The sequence below is a fragment of the Pelophylax lessonae genome, assembly GCF_965119305.1.
Source record: "Pelophylax lessonae genome assembly, chromosome: 12".
Lineage (NCBI taxonomy): Eukaryota > Metazoa > Chordata > Amphibia > Anura > Ranidae > Pelophylax > Pelophylax lessonae.
This window is the reverse complement of record NC_138779.1, coordinates 217897449-217916344: the sequence shown is the minus strand read 5'-3', so window position 1 is coordinate 217916344 and position 18896 is coordinate 217897449. Positions and strand designations below refer to the sequence as shown.

Below are 18896 nucleotides of genomic sequence, written 5' to 3'. Positions count from 1 at the left end.
CAGATTAAAGATGTGTATTCTATCCAAGACCCTAATGAACTAGGTAAGTTATGGCAGGAATATATTTGTTATCCATTATATTGGCAGGAATAGATTGGTTATCCATTATATTGGACAATTCTCAACATCCACCCACCCATTTCATGACACCATAGGGGATTGGAGAAAAATGACCAAGATGGGGTATATTCCCAATACTCATATGGGCTAAGGAAGCTAAAGTGTTAAAAAGGCCAAAAGTTACACATGTCCCAAGGTGAAGGAGACTATACTAGTATTAAAGAATTTGTTCAAACTGAATAATTCATAACTACTTACCCTGACTTTACCCGATTCTCCCTTCAAAAGGGTGATCTTGTAGTTGTACACATAGATAGAGATAATCCTAACATAGGACACAGCCTGGCTACCTCGGTTGTCATTCTTCTCCTCCACAGTAAATGGCACTAAGCCACTGTCATTGCCATCGTATTTTGCCAGGATATAGGTGCAGGTACCCTGGAAGTCGTACTTGTAGCCATCAAAAGTGCGGTAATGGGGGTCTCCCCAGCCCCAGCATGTTCCTGTGAAGTCAGGGACACAGATTGCTTTTCCATTTTGGATCTTGCAAGTTTCCTTGATCCTACAAGTGATGGGCTTACAGGGATCTGAAATAAAAAAAAAAAAAAAAAGTACAGATTAAGATAGTTTGAGGACTACAGGGTTGGATAAGGTTGAAATGAACTTCAATTTTAAAACTTGACAGTTACGCTTAGTGTAACATTTCCCCATGGACAGCCAACATTGTGATGGGTCTGTCCCTGTAAACGGGCATCCTTAAACATCATCCCCAGCAGCACAGCTTGAGGGGAGCGTAGGTGCCAGATCAGCTGCACTGCTCAAGAAATCAATCAAAAAAAAAAAAAAACACACACCATTGGAGCTGTCTGCATCGCAATCTTTATTTCCTTGCAAGCATGCGACTCCGGCAGCATTTTAAAATTGAAGCTTGCACAGTGCGGCTGCTGAATTTTGGAGCCTATGCACTGCAAGGTTTACACTATGGTGCTGGGGACAATGTCCTGGATGCCCACAATACCCAATGTCTCCTCCCATCTGCTTGGCTACCAAAAAGAGGGGGAGGGGGGGGGAGAATCTAGGTGCAACCAGTGCGCCATGAAGCCAAAAAGGCATTTTCAAATCTTCACTGTAGCTAGCTGCCCTCATTACAATGCAACCTGCATGTTCCTTATTCCTGGCTTGGCCTCACCTTGGCTGTGTGATTTACTTCTGACCCCTGTACACTAGGCTACCCACAGTGGCATTGACTTTTTTTAATTTAAATACCCACAAAAGCTTTTAGGCTTCCCCAATGTTACCACACACACACACACACACACAATCCCACCACCATGGGATAAGCATGCCCCAGCATTCTCCTGCTCATGCTGCAAAAAGGCATTTTAGGCTTACACCGAGTGTCTCTTGCACCAAAAATCTGACCAGTATTTTCAGGTTAGTTCCTAGAATACCCCTGGGATTCAAATTTGGATAATCTGGTAACTTTAGGTCCATTGTATAGTTTCAGAGCTTCTACTTCAACCATTACCTTTGTTAACACATTTGACAGTTCCATCTTGAATCTTGCATTCTTCATCAGCTGCACAGGTAGTGTCTTTACAGACCAGATCACCCACTGGGCTACATGTGCAAGTTTGTTTGCAGTCACTGGATAAGACTGTCTCATTAGGCTGTAGGAGGAAAAAAAAAAAAAAAAAAAAAAAAAAGTATAAAATTCGTATTGGAATAAGTTTTGACAGGTATCCGTCCCCACCCCCAGGGGACCTCGCCACCGTCAGTATTTGCAGCTGCTTACTCGGTTGAGGGGCTGGAGCTCCGCTTTAAAAACCACAAAAAAGGTTAGGAGAACCTTAAAGACGTAATAGTTGGTATGGAGCATTGGTATGCGCAACCTATTGCATTAGGGTGTGCAACTCAAAGCTCCAACACAAATGAGTGTGACTTTTACTATCCTTTTACCCTGTTCTCCCTCCTGAAACAATGGGGGGGGGCAAGAGGGACCCAGGCAGCAGAAAGGTGGAAGAGGGACAGGGGGGGGGGGGGAATACATTTTGGTACCGATCCCCTGTATTTTCCTCCTGTGGCAGCTGAATGTCAGAGGCGGAGAAGCCTACAGGAGGAAAATACAGCTTGGTTCCATTAAATTCCACCCCCGCCATCCCACCTGTCCAGGTTCTGGGGGGTCAGCAGGGAAGGATTGCGGTTTACCTGTCACCTGCTGCAATCCACAGGTAGATTGCAATTGACAGGTCGCCAACTCCAGGATTAGGGTGTGACCAGGCACACCACTTGCGCATGCCCATGGTATGGAGCCATTTTGCAATTTACTTGTTTGAAACAATCCACCCCCCCCCCCCCAAAAAAAAAAAAAAAAAAAAAAAAAAAAAAAAAAAAAAAAAAAAAAAAAAAGAGAAGGGAAAGAAGTCTTCGAGCCAATGTCAGGTTTTTTTTTTTTTCGTCAACAGGGACACAAATTGCAATTAAAGACTTTTGTAGAGTAGTTCAAGAACCACCGTTGACTCTGTAGTTCCCAATTAGGGAATCACAATTGAAACAGGGAATTTCTGTTCAGTGTGTACACAGCAATGAACATCTAAATGGTTTTTAACCCTTCCTTAAACAAAAGTTAAACTACATATTTAAACTTAATGCCAGAACTTCAAAAATGCCCACCTGATAATACTTGCCATCCTCAAAGCAGCCACAGTTGTCCATTGACACACAGTTCTTCCCATCAAAAAAGAAGCCAGCATCGCACTCGCAGCCCTCAGAGCAAGCGATGGGACATTTGTCAGGGTCAGTAAAACCAGCACATGTTGAAGAACACACATCAGCACAAACGCTATATTGACTGTTGGCTGGGCAGGTCATTGCTAATGAGAAAACATATGGTGGACATTGAATTAAAAGAAATATATTAGATATTAGTCGGACATTAAAAACACGCAGTGCGAAACTTACGACAGAATGCATCAGTTCTCCAAGGCTGAATGGTGACTCCAGCTGCTTGGCATGCAGCAACATAGCTCTGTATGTTCTGGCAAAGTATGTCCCCATCACCTACACTGGCACACAGGTCATAGACACAGTCGTTGATGAAAGTATTGGGATCGATGTTGTCATAACAAGCACTCAGAGGACCGCCAACCTGCATCAGGAACCCACAGTAGTTGCCCATTTTCAAGAGCTCCTTCTTCCTATTGTCACACGATAAACATGGGTTGCCACTACCACCACAGCCATCATCACAGGTAACCCCAGGGATCTGAACCTTCCAAGAGGTTCCAAATACAGTAGCATCTGTTGTTACTTTCTTATTGGGGAGCTGGAAGTCATCCTTTCCGTCACCATTGTAGTTACCACATAAACCACCCAACTGATTCTTGTAGGTTCCTGGGACAGTGACTATCAAATGGTAGACCAGGTCATAGTTGACCTGAACTCCAAAGTCCGAGTCAACAATCACTCTTTTACCCTGTTGGTAGACCCGGATTCTGCCACCTTCCAAGTTTACTGGGATGTTGTTATACACCCCATTGATCTGTAATGGGAGGAAAGAAAAAAAAAAAAAGTTATTCCTAAGAAGTTACATTAGGCTTTCTATGCATTTCAGTCTAACCAACATCTAGCCTTTGCATTGCCTGAATATGAATGTATACATTTAGCATGAAAAGAAAAAAAAAATGTATGTATGTGTATATATATATATATATATATATATATATATATATATATATATATATATATATATATATATATATATATATAGTGATGCAAAGGTCCATTAACTAAAGCAACCCAAAAAAAGGTTCCTTTTTTGAGAATATAAATAAAAATATAGAAAATTATTAGTATGCAGATTCTACCCACGTCATTAAAATTTAAAAAGAGTAAAAGGCAAACTCAACCATTTTGATATAACTCTTAGATTTAACTTTAGACAGGGAATAGTGAGATCACTTGCCATAATCTGACCGCGAACGTTATACTGAAGAATGATCCTATAGCCGTAGACTTCGAAAGATACTAGTTTGGTGACGGCAACGCGCCCATTGCCCCATTTTTCATTTTTCACATTGATGGTAAAAGGTACCAGATTGGTATTGTTTGTCACGGTCTTGGACAAGGTGTAGGTACAAGTGCCTTGGAAGTCAAATGCCCGGCCATCGAATGACATGTAGTGGGGGTCACCAGCTGCGGAGCACTTTGCTGTGTCTACTGGCTGGCATTTCTGGACTCCATCAACCACTTTACACTCTTCATTGGGTCCACAAGTAGAATTTTTGCACTCTACAGCTCCGTTCTCTGTACATACGCACTTCTGGTCGCAGAGGCCACCAGGATAAGATACTTCACCCATCTGGTAGTATGCATTGTTGTACGTGCAACCACAGTTGGATATGGGGACACAGTCTCCTCCACTAAGAATAAAGCCATCATCGCATTCACATCCTTCAGAACATACAGGGTTGCATCCCAATGGAGGGGAGAGAGTTTGACAAGTTGGAGCGCATCCTGATGTACAGATTTCATAGTGGCTATTCTTTGGACATACTGGACCTGGGACGAACGAAGTGGAAAAAAAAAAAAAAAATGTTAGTTCTAGGTATAATACCACTACATAGCCTAAATGTTGTAGACTCCTGACCCTCACACCTATATGGGCGTGTTGGATATCCCATGCCAAAATCATGGCTATGATAGACAGACTTTCCACAAGACTTAGTGGGCACTAATCCTCAGCTACTTCAGACTGTAAAGTCAGTTATGGATGTTGGATGAATATATTGTTTGCAATTTGTTTTCCAATTCCTCCCAATTGGTGTTTGATAGGGTTCACGAGATCAGGGCTCTGTGCAGGCCCTTTGAGTTCTAACACCAAAAACTGGTCAAACCAGTTGGAGCTGGTTTTGTACACTGGAGCAGGGTCATGCTTGAACAGAAAAGGGCTTCCCCAAACTCATTGGAGTGGTCATCTGTTTTTTTTCTATATAGAGTAGGGGGTCTTCAAACTATGGCCCTCCAGTTCAGGAACTACAATTCCCATCATGCCTAGTTACGTATGTGAATGTCAGTGTTTTACAATGCCTCATGGGATGTGTAGTTCAACAGTTGGAGGGCCGTAGTTTGAGGATCCCTGATATAGAGCATAAGTTTTACATTTAGCCATTATTAAAAATAAATAACTTTGTATACCACACGACAGTCCATAGACTTGAACATCAAAATGAGTCAAATTAAACGTATAACTAAAGGCAAAGAATGTTTCGTTTTTTTGGATAGAGTAGAGCTATATTAGAACACCTGTCCCATTTTTATTGCCGTCTGTGTGCCACCGTTAAGGATAGTCAACCCTCTATTGGTGCCATTTACCATTTAAAATGGCAAGTAAAAACCCCAAATTTTGGGTTGTCCCCAGAAAAGTAATAGAGAGGGAGTGTGCCAATGGGACACTAGTTCTGGTGACCTGTGGGTCCTCAATGAATTCCCTTAATTTGCAGGGATTTCCTCTCATTTCCTTGGCTATTGGACAGGAAGTGAAGGGAAATCTCTGCAAATGGGACAGATGGCAAAATATATCCGAGGACTACTAACCTCCTTTACTCTATCCAGAAATAAAAATCTACTTTATTAGGAGGTAGAGCTGGAATTTTTAGCACTAATGGGTAAAGCGGCAAAACTGGGATCAGTCATCATATTGGGGGACTTCAATTATCCCGACATTGACTGGGAAGAGGGGACTGCACACTCGCATAAGGCCCGTCTATTCACGGAAACCTTACAGGATAACTACATGTCACAGTTGGTGGATTCCCCTACTAGAGAGAATGCAATCCTGGATCTATTGATCACTAATGACCCAGACATAATCTCGGAGGTAGGAATCCAGGACAATCTGGGCTCTAGCGATCACATTTAGTATAAATAACAATATAAAAAGGCAAGTGGGGAACATAAGAACCCTAAACTTCAGAAGGGCAGACTTTCCAAAATTGTACTCAATGATGGAAAGGGTAAACTGGGACCAAACCCTGGGATCCCTGACCACTGAGGAAAAATGGGAATGCTTTAGGAACATATTAAGCAAAGGCATCTTGCAGTGCATTCCTATGGGGAATAAATTTAGAAGAGACAAAGCCAAACCTGGCTGGCTAAACCGTAGCGTTAAAAAACTTATTAGGGGAAAAAAATTGGCCTTCAAGAAATATAAATCAGAGGGCACAGTATCGGCCTTCCAGCAATACAAGGAGGAAAATAAGAAGTGTAAACACGAAATCAAGATGGCTAAAATCAACTTTGAGAGACAAATAGCGGAGGATAGTAAAAAAAACCCAAAGAAATTCTTTAAATATATCAACAGCAAAAAAACTAGGGCAGAGCATATTGCACACATAATTAACGATGATGGGAGGATGGTTACAGAGGACACTGAAAAAGCAACCGTGCAGAACGCTTTTTTCTCGTCAGTCTTTACGCAGGAAAAGGAGGGGTACACTGACCATGACTGTATGGTTAGTAGTAATACACAGGACTTGCCACTATGGCTAACAGAGGGGGAAATCAGGGAAAGACTGGATAAACTTAACACAAACAAATCACCAGGCCCGGATGGCGTACATCCGAGAGTACTCAAGGAACTCAGTATGGTTATATCTAGACCACTGTTCCTAATCTTTGCTGACAGTATTAGGACAGGAGATGTACCAGGGGATTGGAGGAAGGCTAACGTGATTCCGATATTCAAAAAGGGCCAGAGACATATCCCGGGAAATTATAGGCCTGTCAGTTTGACATCAATAGTATGTAAACTTCTGGAGGGGATGATAAGGGACTATATCGTAGAGTATGCTAAAGACAACAACATCATCAGTAGTAACCAACACGGGTTTACAAATGGGCGTTCTTGTCAAACCAATCTCTTAGCATTCTACGAGGAAGTGAGCTGTGAGCTAGATAGGGGGAGACCAGTGGATGTGGTGTACTTGGATTTCGCTAAGGCGTTTGATACAGTTTCCCACAAGCGCTTAATTTATAAAATAAGGTCTGCAGGTATCGACAGCAGGGTTTGCTCTTGGATACGGAACTGGCTAAAAGGCCGTGTCCAAAGGGTGGTAATAAACAGCGCATACTCAGACTGGGCTGAGGTAGTAAGCGGGGTGCCCCAGGGCTCAGTCCTGGGACCAACCTTGTTCAATTTATTCATAAACAGCATTGAGGACGGGATCAGTAGTTCGTTATCAATTTTTGCAGATGACACAAAATTGGCCAGGGCAATAACTGCACAGCATGAAGCAGATATCCTACAGAATGACCTGGACAAAATTACGGAGTGGGCAACGACATGGCAAATGAGGTTTAATGTGGAGAAGTGTAAGGTTTTGCACTTGGGGACCAAAAACATAAAAACACAATACATGTTAGGAGGGGAACCCTTGGGGGACTCAAAAATGGAGAAAGATCTGGGAGTCTTGGTTGATGATAGATTAGGCAACAGCATGCAATGCCAAGCGGCAGCTTCCAAAGCCAACAGAATATTAGCATGCATAAAGAAAGGGATGTATTCCAGAGATAAGACTATAATCCTTCCACTTTATAAAACTCTGGTCCGACCGCATCTGGAGTATTCTGTCCAGTTCTGGTCGCCAGTCCTCAGGAGGGATGTGTTGGAGCTGGAGAGAGTCCAGAGAAGGGCAACTAAACTAATTAGGGGATTGGAGGACCTTACCTATGAAGAGCGGCTGCAATCGCTCGATTTATTTTCCCTGGAGAAGAGACGTCTGAGAGGGGACATGATAGCAATTTATAAATATCTTAATGGGGATCTCAGCTTAGAAAAAAAGCTGTTCATTCGAAGGAATTGCATGAGGACTCGAGGACATACAATGCGATTAGAGGAGAAGCGTTTTAACCTCAGGCAACGTGGGGGGTTCTTTACTGTTAGGGCTACAAGATTGTGGATTGTCTACCACAAGAGGTGGTTTCTGCGGGTAGTATGGTGACTTTCAAAAGACTCTTAGACTTACAGCTCAAGGATCAGGAGATAAAGGGCTATGTTAGATGATTACAGTCACACACACCTACACAGGTTGAACTGGATGGACTATTGTCTTTATTCAACCTCACCTACTATGTAACTATGTAACTATGTAAGTTCTTATATGGGCTGGTCAGGAGTCAAGTTTCTCATACATAGTCCTAGATGCAAGTTTCTGAAGTCAGTCTAGATCGAGAGGGAAACCCTAAAAGTAAATAGGACTTTACTTTTCACTTCAATAAGAGTCCCACCCAACTGTTTTCTGCTCAGAATAGAAGCCCACGTTCATTGGTCTGATTTGACATGTCAAATTGGATAGTGCCATTGCTGTCAGCTGGCTACGACTTTGCGGCACCGCACCGATTCCAAAAAGTAGTTTTTGTACTACTTTTGGCGATTTGGGGAGGGCACAATTTCCATAGACCTCTGCAGGAAACTGCACAGATGTCTGAAATTGCCCTCGAAGTCAGACGGAAATGCCAGCTTGAAATCGTGCGAGTTCAGCTGAACGCACAATTTCAAAATGGCCTCAGTAGGAACCTAGGTGAAAGCCCAGTCCCATGAGTAGTGTATCTGGCCACTTGTGTAGTCAAGCAATGCTGGAACAGTTCAGTTAATCCCCACCCTTACCAAGGGGATAGCCATTTTATCTACATGCATGTAAAAAAGGTCCCAAAGTATAAATCATGGGTGTCCAACCTGTGGCCCTCCAGCTGCTGCAGAACTACAAGCCCCATCATGCCTCTGCCATTGGGAGTCATGTTTGCAACTGTCAGCCTTGCAATGCCTCATGGGACTTGAAGTTCGGCAACAGCTGGAGGGCCACAGGTTGGACACCCATGGTATAAATAGTCAGAGACCATATATTTTAGGGTATACAAGGTATAATCCATTGAACAGTCAATGGTAGTACAATATTGAGGTATTTTGGAGGAAGGCGGTGTCCCTTATGGGCAATTCCCCTTAAAAAAACGGAGGCTTCAGTTATAGTGGGCTTGCAACCAGGGTGCCTTTTAGGTGCTGCATTGCCCATTTGTCTCAAAACTATACAGGCCAGTGGGTGGATCAAATCTGCTTTTTAGTTTGCATAAAGCTGCAAGTTCTCTGTACACCATTACAACCTTCTAGCAGCTGGCATTGTTAAAAACAATGTCGTCACCTGTTGACAAGGACATTGGGCGCTTGCCCAGGATCCTGGTCTACCCCTCCCCATCAGCACTGGGGGGGTCACAGCTAAATGAGGGAGAGAAACATTGGAAAACAGGTTACTACCACCTCCTCACTCGCAACTTTCTCCCCCCCTCCTGAGCCAGTGGAATCCTCGTAACCTGTCGGGCAGCAGACTCGGTGGCCTCTAACTGGCCTAATGTACCTAGTCACCCGAGTATTGCCGATATCCGCCTCGGCACAAATGCAGATGCTGAAGGGTCTGCCGATCTGTACCTTGTTCCACCCCCCTTCCTCCTCCACCCTCCTTTCCCCCTTCCCCGACTAATTACTGGCATGCAAGGTAACTCTAGGTTTTGCTCATCATTGCTAGTTACATTTTGGTCTTAGGACTGTTATTGGTCTCTTATGCGCTGTTCCCTGTTTGGGAACACTAAACAAGTTTTGTAAAAATTGTTTAAAAAGAGAAGAATGGCAAGTTAAATTTCAACGAGAGCCTTCTGGGTGGTAATGTGGACACCTGCCAACTCTAAAAATGTACAAAAGTGCCATGTCTCTATATTAAGCTCAAAGAAAAAAAACAAATAATAAATTGGACCTCAGTCAATGGAATGTACAGGCACCACACAAAACACATGTATGGTGCCCATAAAGTCCATGGACTGCAGTCCAATTTATTTTGTTTGCATTCCTTGAAAGAATAAATCCGCTCCAACGTTGGGTGTCCTACATGTGGACGTTTCTGCATTCTGAAAAAAGATAAACCCCCCACCTCTGCATTTTAGAATGGGGTGCCTTGCAACTGTGCAGAATTAGAGTACAAATGCACAATCCCAACGCACACGTTCCTGAAAAAATTAAAAAATAAGGCTGTGTATGCAAGCAAGTGCTGTAGTGGTTGGCTAGAACCAAAGATAGTCAAATCAGAATATCACCAGCACACTGTGCATCTCCATGGGTCCAAGAGAAGCTTTTCGGAACCTTGCAGTATCCCTTCATCAGGCATGAAACAGTCCTGCCAGCCTCCGAAACATTGCTCTTGGTGTAACAATGATTTCTGAATAAAGCTTTGGACCCATGCTGAAGATCTACAGTATACTGGTGACGTTTACCCGCTGTGCAGAATTAGGGGTGCCCAGACTTAAGGTTGAACCCCAAGTTCTATTAAAGGGTCAAGTAGTGCTGTTCGCATCCACCATTGCAGTTTTGGGCAACACCCACACCCCAACAAAACCAAACCTGCAGTGAACAGATTTCAGGATATTACAGGCCAAGCCAACTTACGACAGAACTCGTAGGTCCTCCACGGGTTGATGGCGACTCCAGCCACCTGGCACTGTGTTGCATAGCTGGTAATGATTTTGCAAATAAATTCTTGCCTGCCTTCGTAAAAACAAGCATCATACACACAGCTGTTGAAGTAGTCATCTGGGTTAATCTTGGCATAGCATTCACGGAAAGGCCCTTTCTCATCTCGGAGTATTCCACAGCTCTCCTTGTTATTATGGTATAGTTCTAGTTCTGCCAATTTGGTGCACTTCGCCTTGTCCTCTTCATAGCAACCTGGAACATTTTGCACCTTCCAGCTGTTTCCAAAGGTGATTGGCTTGGTGGCCAGCTGATTTCCTGGCATCATGAAATCATTTTCCTTCTTACCATCAAAGTTGCCACAAAGACCACACACAGCTCCAGAATAGCTGCTGGGAAGTGTGAGAGTGACATGACTGTCCCAGTCATATGTCACACGCATGCCAAAGCTTGTTTGGACTACAGCAGAATGGCCTTGTTTGTATAGAGAGAGCTTACCATTGTCTACAACATATGGCAGATTGGTTAAAATTCCATTAACCTGTAAAAGATTAAAAAATAAATTTACAATCAGGTGAGTACAATCTAGTTTCCAAAGGATTGGCTGTTTGGCTTTAAATAAGGTTCTGCTTATTTGCTTAACCATGCAGATCGAAGGGTAATCCTATACAACAGTGGTCCTCAGGGCCCACTAAGAGGCCAGATTTTAAGTGTTACCTTGGGGAGATGCAGACTAGAGTACTGCAATCACTGAGCAGCAAATGATTCACCTGGGATGTATTTCAGTTATCTTGCAAATCTGGCCTGTTAGTGGGCCCTGTAGGCCAGGGTTGAGGACCACTGCTATACAACACTAAATACAGACTATAGTAAGGTCCCTAAATCTGCTTACACCAGCCTCCTGTACTATCCTGTGGCATGTTTAGCACTGCCAAGTAAGTTTTGTTTTTTGCTTTGCACAGTACCTAGTCCAACATCATGAAGAAGCATTCAGGGGGAGAGGGATCACCTGCCCATGTACTGCTGCCGCTACCATCCATTTACAAGCTGGGAAGGGTCATTGACCCAGTATTGCTTAGCTGCACAGGGGTCTTCAAAAAGCTCACAGACTGTGCCATCTGGCATGTAGTCAGCTGCAATTTGGTACTTTGCCACTAGGTGGCTCTGTACCAGAATAGTGTCTGGTACAGCAGGTAGTGACACCAGGTGTTGGGTCTTCCTTTAGGTAGAACCATTAGTGATATAATGGACGAGTCAGTGCCCAGTTTTAAGTCCAGGTTCGGAGGGGCCCCAGCACCCCACACCAATAAGAATGTAGCCAGTACACATATGGCCCTGGAAAGGTGGAATGGGCCTGTGGAGCCAGCGCCAGTCAGTCCCTTATGGAAATTGGGGATAGGATGGGTTACAAAAGGTATTTTAGGCCAGGCTATGTGAGACTACATCCCTCCTAGAGGTTCCTAGCAAGGTTGCAACTACAGAGCATGGCCTTTGTGAGTACTAATGACTCTGGGCAGAGGAGAGACTGAAAGGAGATGGCTGCTAAAGTACTGCATATGCTTTCACTTGTGACTTATGCAGATAGCTCATAATATCAAGTAACCCTGGAATGCATGTCCCTGTGATGTGATTAGATTGCCATTTCTTGAATACCACCAGTAAAGTGCAGCAAACCATCTCTTGTGTGGACATTCTTTCCCTGGGATGTAAAAAGGGCCTTGGTTGGGAAGGTCATGTGGAGGCCAATGGGAGGGCTGGAGCGGGGTAGGCACCAAAACAAGACCCCCCCATAGGCACTACCTACCTGGCTCTCAAAAATTACTAATTCTTTGGCAAACAAATTGTATAATTTTAAATCTTCCTAGGGTTTTGGAAAAAACCCACCACACATAAGATTACAGCATAAAGAGAATTGCCAACAATGGACTAGAGAAATGGTCCACTCACCAGAATCCTGTCCTTGTACCGCCTGTTGATTGCAATATCAAAATTGCACAGCTTGACTTGCACTGCAGAGGTGTAGGACACAACTTTGCTGCCCCGGAATTCATTCTGAACATTGACCTGGAAGTCCACCAAATCTGACACATTGCAAAGCTTTGCAAACTGGTAGATGCATGTGCTCTGGAAGTCATACTTTAACCCATCAAAGGTGAAGTAATGGGGATCTCCAGAGGCAGAGCAAGTGCCATACGAGACAGGGTAGCAATTCTGGATGCCGTTCACCACTGAACAGGTTTCGGAAGACTTGCAGCGGGTGGCATTGCATTCTACTTTCTTGGTGATGGGGTTGCAGGTGCACTGCTGCTCGCACTTTTTATCCCCCCAGAATGTCTCATTGGAAGCGTAGAGTTTTCCTTGGTAGATGCAGCCACAATTTGCCTTGAGTATACACTTCCCTTCATCCAGCACGTAGCCTTCCTTACACTGGCAAGATTCCACACACGGATCAGCACACACGGATGGAGTGGCATCATCGTTACATGTGGCCGGACAAGCTTTGGGGCATAATTTGTATTCGCTGTTTGCAGGACATTGCATTGCTGTGGGAAAGAAAATATGGATATGTCTTTGTGGAAACTTTGAACATTGGCAAAAAATGAGAACAGAAAGAATACACAAGTTATATCCCCCTGGCCTAATCTCCGATTAGTGACGAAACTCCCCTCAGATAAAATGCATGAAACCCATGGAAGTCTATTAGAGCTGAATCTTTTAAATTTGCATGCAAAAAATAAAAACCCACACCACTAATGTTATTGGCATCATAAAGGGGCAACAAACCCACTATGCAATATTAAATGGCAGATTCTCTATGAAGACAGCCCCTGCCCTCCACTCCAGCTAATCAAGCTTAGGATTTGACATGCAACACCAGAAATGCTTAAGAGCGGAGTGCTTCCTGGTTTGACCTACAACTCAGGCTACATTAGTGTGATGGTCAGTGGGCAGAATGCTCCCTATACATGGGGTAATTCCTTCCAGTGGCCACCTTACAGATAGCTAAAAAATTATCAATGCTGCCAGTGGGAACTTATTTGAGAGGCAGAGATTGCTCAAGGGACCCCCAACAACCTCTGGAAGAACCCTAGGGTTCCATGGAACATGATACAGAGTCCAATCTTTGCAGAAGGTCATTTTTTGGGTGTTCACATCACTGACTGGGATGTGGACATTTCCTTCAATCTGTTGTTAAGGATTAGGTTCCTTACCAGATCAATGGTAGTGGCGGGGAGATCTGACAGTGGACTTAGACAAGACCTTAAAAAAAAGGTTTCTCCCATTATGCAATTTGACTGAAGGGACCCCCACAACCCGGCTTATTTTTCAGAAGCTAGGGTTGAACATGCATACCACAAGTGTTGTCTGACTTCATTGGAAAAGCCATTTTCACCTTCTGCTTTGGAGACCATTATGATCAGAAATCTAAATGCTCACAGGAATGGAAGGAGAGTCTTCCAATGGAAACCCCTGTGTCAACCCATTGGACTACTGTCAAAGGATGGGTTTCATCACACCGATATTTACTTAGGCCCCTTTCACGCTTGTATGACCTGAAAGTTGCGCAACTTCGACAAGACGTCAACAGGACTAATCTTGAGGTCTATGGACCTCAAGCCACAGCAAAGTTGGACCAAGTAGCGCAGGGACTACCTTGAAGTTGCAGAGATATGAATATTACTCATTGGAAATCATTAGACTTTGGCTTCCCAAGTCGCCCAGTGTGAAAGGGGCCCAAGTTACAGTTGTGTCTGAGCCATTAAGCAGGGGCAGAAGGAGGAAAAAAAAAAAAATAAAAAATTTCACTCAACTAGAAAAAGGATTGGATGGACATGCATCCATACTGATAGAAACATTACACTTTTGCATCAATTTAGGCACCCCACCATGCATGGGGAGCCAAGCTCAAGTCAAGGCCTGGCTAACTCCAACCCTTTACCAATACATTGCATTGGTCAGAATTTAGCTCAGAAATAAAAAAAAGACTAGGTTGACCAGTGTTACTTTTCTGCATATTTTGTGCTCACAATACAAGTCAGTGGTTGGCAAAAATATTAATCTAATAGGATTTCTACTTACGGCATCCAACAAGGGTCCTCCACTCTCCAATTTCAACCTTGCTTCGCTGGCAGGCTTCTGCATAGGTCTTCAGACTTTGGCACAGGATCTGTTTGGCACCAGCAGTCATACACAGATCATACACACAGTTATCTACATATGGTTTTGGATCCATTACCGAATGACATTGAAGGAAGGAACCGTTTAGAGCTTTGGACAGCAGACCACAACTTTTTTCACCGGTGTAGGTTTGTTGAGTGTCAAGAGGGCAGGGCTTGCATTCTCCGTTGCAGTTGTGCCAGCAGAAGCGGTCTCCATCCTCTACTTTCCAGCTCTTTCCAAAATCAGTTAGATTAGTAATTTTAACACCATCTGGAGTCATTAAATCATCTGAACGGTTTCCGTTGTAGTTTCCGCACAAGCCGCAGACGCTTCCAAAGAAGCTACTGGAGACATACACTTTCAGTATGGAGTTCCAGTCATAGTATACTCGTAAGGAAAAGTCAGTTACAATAAGGACTGAGCCACCCGATTGATAGAGCCGAACCTGGCCATTGTTAAGACTGATAGGCAGACGGTTACGTTGATTATTCACCTAAATGGAAGTAAAAGGAAGAGGACTTTATATTTGTGCACCCAAAAAAAAAAAAAAAAGTCACATTAACTGGCTTATCCATATAAACGGTTAAACCCAGCTAACCAAAACTTACCCTTACAAAACCATATTCAGATCTCACTAGAGATATAGTTTGGTCATACACCTGTACAGTGACATAACTGACGTAGGCAACACGAGTGCTACCTCGGTTTTCATTCTTGGCCTCAATGTTAAAAGTCGGAAGGTTGCTGTCACCATTACAAGTCTTGGCGATGGTGTAAGTACAGGTTCCTTGGAAATCATAAAAGTATCCATCAAAGGTTCGATAATGGGGGTCACCAACGGCATGGCAGTAGGCTTCTGAATCAGGGCTGCATACTGGTTTCCCCTTGACCATTTGGCATTTTTCCTTAGCTCTGCATTTTACGCTGCTGCAAGTGGGACCCGAGTCTAAGTTACCAAGAGAGAACAAAACAGATCATAGTAAAATTAAAGCTTGAAATTTTTTGGACAACTTTTCTAGACTGGCATTTTTCAGGAAATAAACAGTCTAGAAGTAGTTGCTCCCACACAAACCCAAAATCACGAAGAAGAGATAACATATGCAACAGTGGCAGCTAGTGCCCAAAATTTTTTTTTGGGGGGGGGGCGCAAAAAGAAAAATGTAATCGGTATTGCTTCGTGGTAAAAAAATTGTGCGACTTTGAGGTCATGGTACAGGCATGGCACAGCTCAATGTACAGGCATGCAGCTTCACAAAAACCACACAGTGCGCCACCACCCCCCCCCCCCCCGAAGCCATGTTCCCTCATCCTGTCCAGAGTTCCGCAGGGCTTCTGTGCCCAATTCTATGCTTACACTCCCCTCTCCGTCATACCAGGTGACCAGCCAGAATTAAAGAAGAAAGCGGACACGGTACCTGTGCGCCAGGATTCCTGTCCCTTCCCCTCCTCACTCATACTGCGATCTGCTCTCTGCTACTGTTCCGGGCTGGCTCCCTTCTCCGGCGTGGCGGCGTCCTCAGTCCTTCCGGCTCCCGCCTCCGTCCTCCCCAGCCAATGGCATGGGGTTTGCCTTTCGGCCAATCAGGAAGCACGTATCGGACGCGCTTCCTGATTGGCCAGGAGGAGGATCGGTGCGACAATAGTGAATTTTCATTCGCTAATGTCACACAATGGGTGGGCTCGGGACGCACTGCTCTGCGCCCCGGGTGCACCCCTTTTTTTAGCCTGCGAGAGCCTCTGGCTCTAATCACATGGCTAAAAAAAAAAAAAAAAATCCCATTGTACTCCATGTGTCCGGCACCCCGCATGTAGATTAGGGGGCCGGACGCATGGATAGGGGGAGCGGCGCCCCTCAACACACCGGCCGCCACTGATATGCGACCTATTAAGTTTGTAAGTCTTACAGCATATATGAAAAGATAAGATGAACTGGTTTATGGTAAAAACTTTTGAAACTCACCACTAATGCATATAGCTGGAGAGCCATAGCCATTAGCTTTCATAAAGCCAAAGGAAAGCAGCATAAATGGAGATGCATTCTCAACAAGTTGGACACTGAATCCTTTGCTTGAATTTTGAGTTGCCCACGAGTAATCCGTACCAGGGACTTTGTCCCATGTCAGGCCTTGAGCAGGACTCTCTCCGAGGTCTTCAACAGGGCTTTTATTGATGCTTACTTTAGAGACGTCTGCTGTCTTGGCAACCAAGGTGCCATAATTGTTAAACTCTTGTTGACCATAGATTAAGTAGGAAGTACAATAACTGCTGATTGGTGGAATAGTCATGAAGATGGGGTCATACTGTACTCTGGCCTTATCAAACCACCCAGTGCAATAGAAAATAACTTGAATCCCAGCGCTAGCAGTAAGGTAGATGGGAGTTTTGACTGGCACCTCTAGCTGAATGCTTTGCCCCGCAGTTAAGTTTTGGCTTGCTTTTCTTGCTCCAACTTGGTATTCAATCATTGTGTTGTTAGAGGCCACCACAAATGCAATATCAGATGTGACCTGAAGAGAAATTGGAGGTACAATGAAACTAGAACCCCAGCTAGTCACTGGCAAAAGCTGCTCGTAGACATGATTGCACCTAGAATTCTTCCATGTGCATGTGTGTCCACTCAAAACTGCAACAGGATTCTGAGACACGATTCTGGTTCCAGACAGGTCATCACTGCTAAAAAGCTGAAGGGAACTATAAGGTTCTAAGAGGACATTAAGCTTGCTGCCAGCTGGGTAGAGCTTCTCCTCATAGGTGACTGCTCCTTTGAGGAAGACATCAATACTGGTGGGTTTCTGGTAGCTGATCACAGAAAATTCCTTAAATGAATCAATGGGGCCATTCAGAGGCGTCACCACATAGTAGTCCGTGCCAAGATCTTGCACAGGGTACACAACACTGGTGTCAGCACTTTCAAACTTGTAATTCATAGCCAGGACCGAGATGTCTTTGTCAGCCTTGATGCCAATAACATTGCTTGACTTGCCAACACCGGGCAACTCTGCATTCGCTGGGATTTGGACTGTGACCGTGGCTTGTTCATCCAGCATCAGGACCTGTTTGAAGCTGGATTTGTTGATCCATACAGTTACGTTAGTGGAGGAGGAATAGGCAGTAATGAACAATTGGAAGTTGGCAGTGCTGTGGGAGAGCTGATAGTTCTGCATGAAGGCAGTGACAAATTCCTTACCTAGTGGACCTGCCAAGCTAGATCCTGAAAATACAGATCAGAGTAATAGGGTTAATCAAGGTAATGCTTCATTTACAAGATAAAAAAAACAAAAAAAAAAAAAAAAACACTAAAGAGGATATATCCCATGTATGGCCACATTAACCTTTGTTAGCCTACATATGGTCAGGACTAGGCCATTTATTAAGAACCATATTCTAATAATTTATATCTATGAAAGTATGTCATTATCATAACATGTTACCAATACATCCTGCATTGCTGCAGCAAACACCACATAATGCTATTGAACCCTTTAACATGCCATTTCATTGAATGGTTGCTAGGGGTGGAGAGAGAAGGCTTGCAACACATAGGGTGGTAATAAATAGCGCATACTCAGACTGGTCTGGGGTGGTAAGTGGGGTCCCCCAAGGCTCAGTCCTGGGACTAACCTGGTTCAATTTATTCATAAACAGCATTGAGGACGGGATCAGTAGTTCATTATCAGTTTTTGCAGATGACACAAAATTGGCCAGGGCAATAACTGCACAGCATGAAGCAGATATCCTACAGAATGACCTGGACAAAATAACGGAGTGGGCAACGACATGGCAAATGAGGTTTAATGTGGAGAAGTGTAAGGTTTTGCACTTGGGGACTAAAAACATAAAAGCACAATACACGTTAGGAGGGGAACCCTTGGGGGAATCAAAAATGGAGAAAGATCTGGGAGTCTTGGTAGAGGATAGACTAGGCAATAGCATGCAATGTCAAGCTGCAGCTGCCAAAGCCGGCAGAATATTAGCATGCATAATAGGGTTGTATTCCAGAGATAAAACTAGAATCCTTCCACTTTATAAAACTCTGGCCCGACCGCATCTGGAGTATTCTGTCCAGTTCTGGTCACCGGTCCTCAGGAGGGATGTGTTGGAGCTGGAGAGAGTCCAGAAAAGGGCAACTAAACTAATTAGGAGATTGGAGGACCTTAATTATGAA

The 18896-nt window shown here is 44.0% G+C and overlaps 2 protein-coding genes across 2 annotated transcripts in view; both read right to left on the bottom strand.

The window, feature by feature from the left end:
* Positions 1-17895, bottom strand: part of LOC309569036 (IgGFc-binding protein-like) — a gene marked incomplete at both ends in the record, with an annotated part of 29503 nt that extends 11608 nt beyond the window's left edge. Inside the window, 10 exons of the mRNA XM_082274797.1 lie at positions 319-647; positions 1589-1730; positions 2734-2933; positions 3022-3601; positions 4025-4620; positions 10547-11111; positions 12518-13113; positions 14651-15224; positions 15340-15677; positions 16692-17895. Coding sequence (XP_082130923.1) covers positions 319-647; positions 1589-1730; positions 2734-2933; positions 3022-3601; positions 4025-4620; positions 10547-11111; positions 12518-13113; positions 14651-15224; positions 15340-15677; positions 16692-17895 — 5124 coding nt within the window. The remainder of the gene's footprint in view (positions 1-318; positions 648-1588; positions 1731-2733; positions 2934-3021; positions 3602-4024; positions 4621-10546; positions 11112-12517; positions 13114-14650; positions 15225-15339; positions 15678-16691) is intronic.
* Positions 17896-17935: 40 nt separating this feature from the next.
* The window catches only part of LOC309569035 (IgGFc-binding protein-like), a gene marked incomplete at both ends in the record, with an annotated part of 98475 nt that continues 97514 nt past the window's right edge, over positions 17936-18896 (bottom strand). Inside the window, one exon of the mRNA XM_082274796.1 lies at positions 17936-17942. Coding sequence (XP_082130922.1) covers positions 17936-17942 — 7 coding nt within the window. The remainder of the gene's footprint in view (positions 17943-18896) is intronic.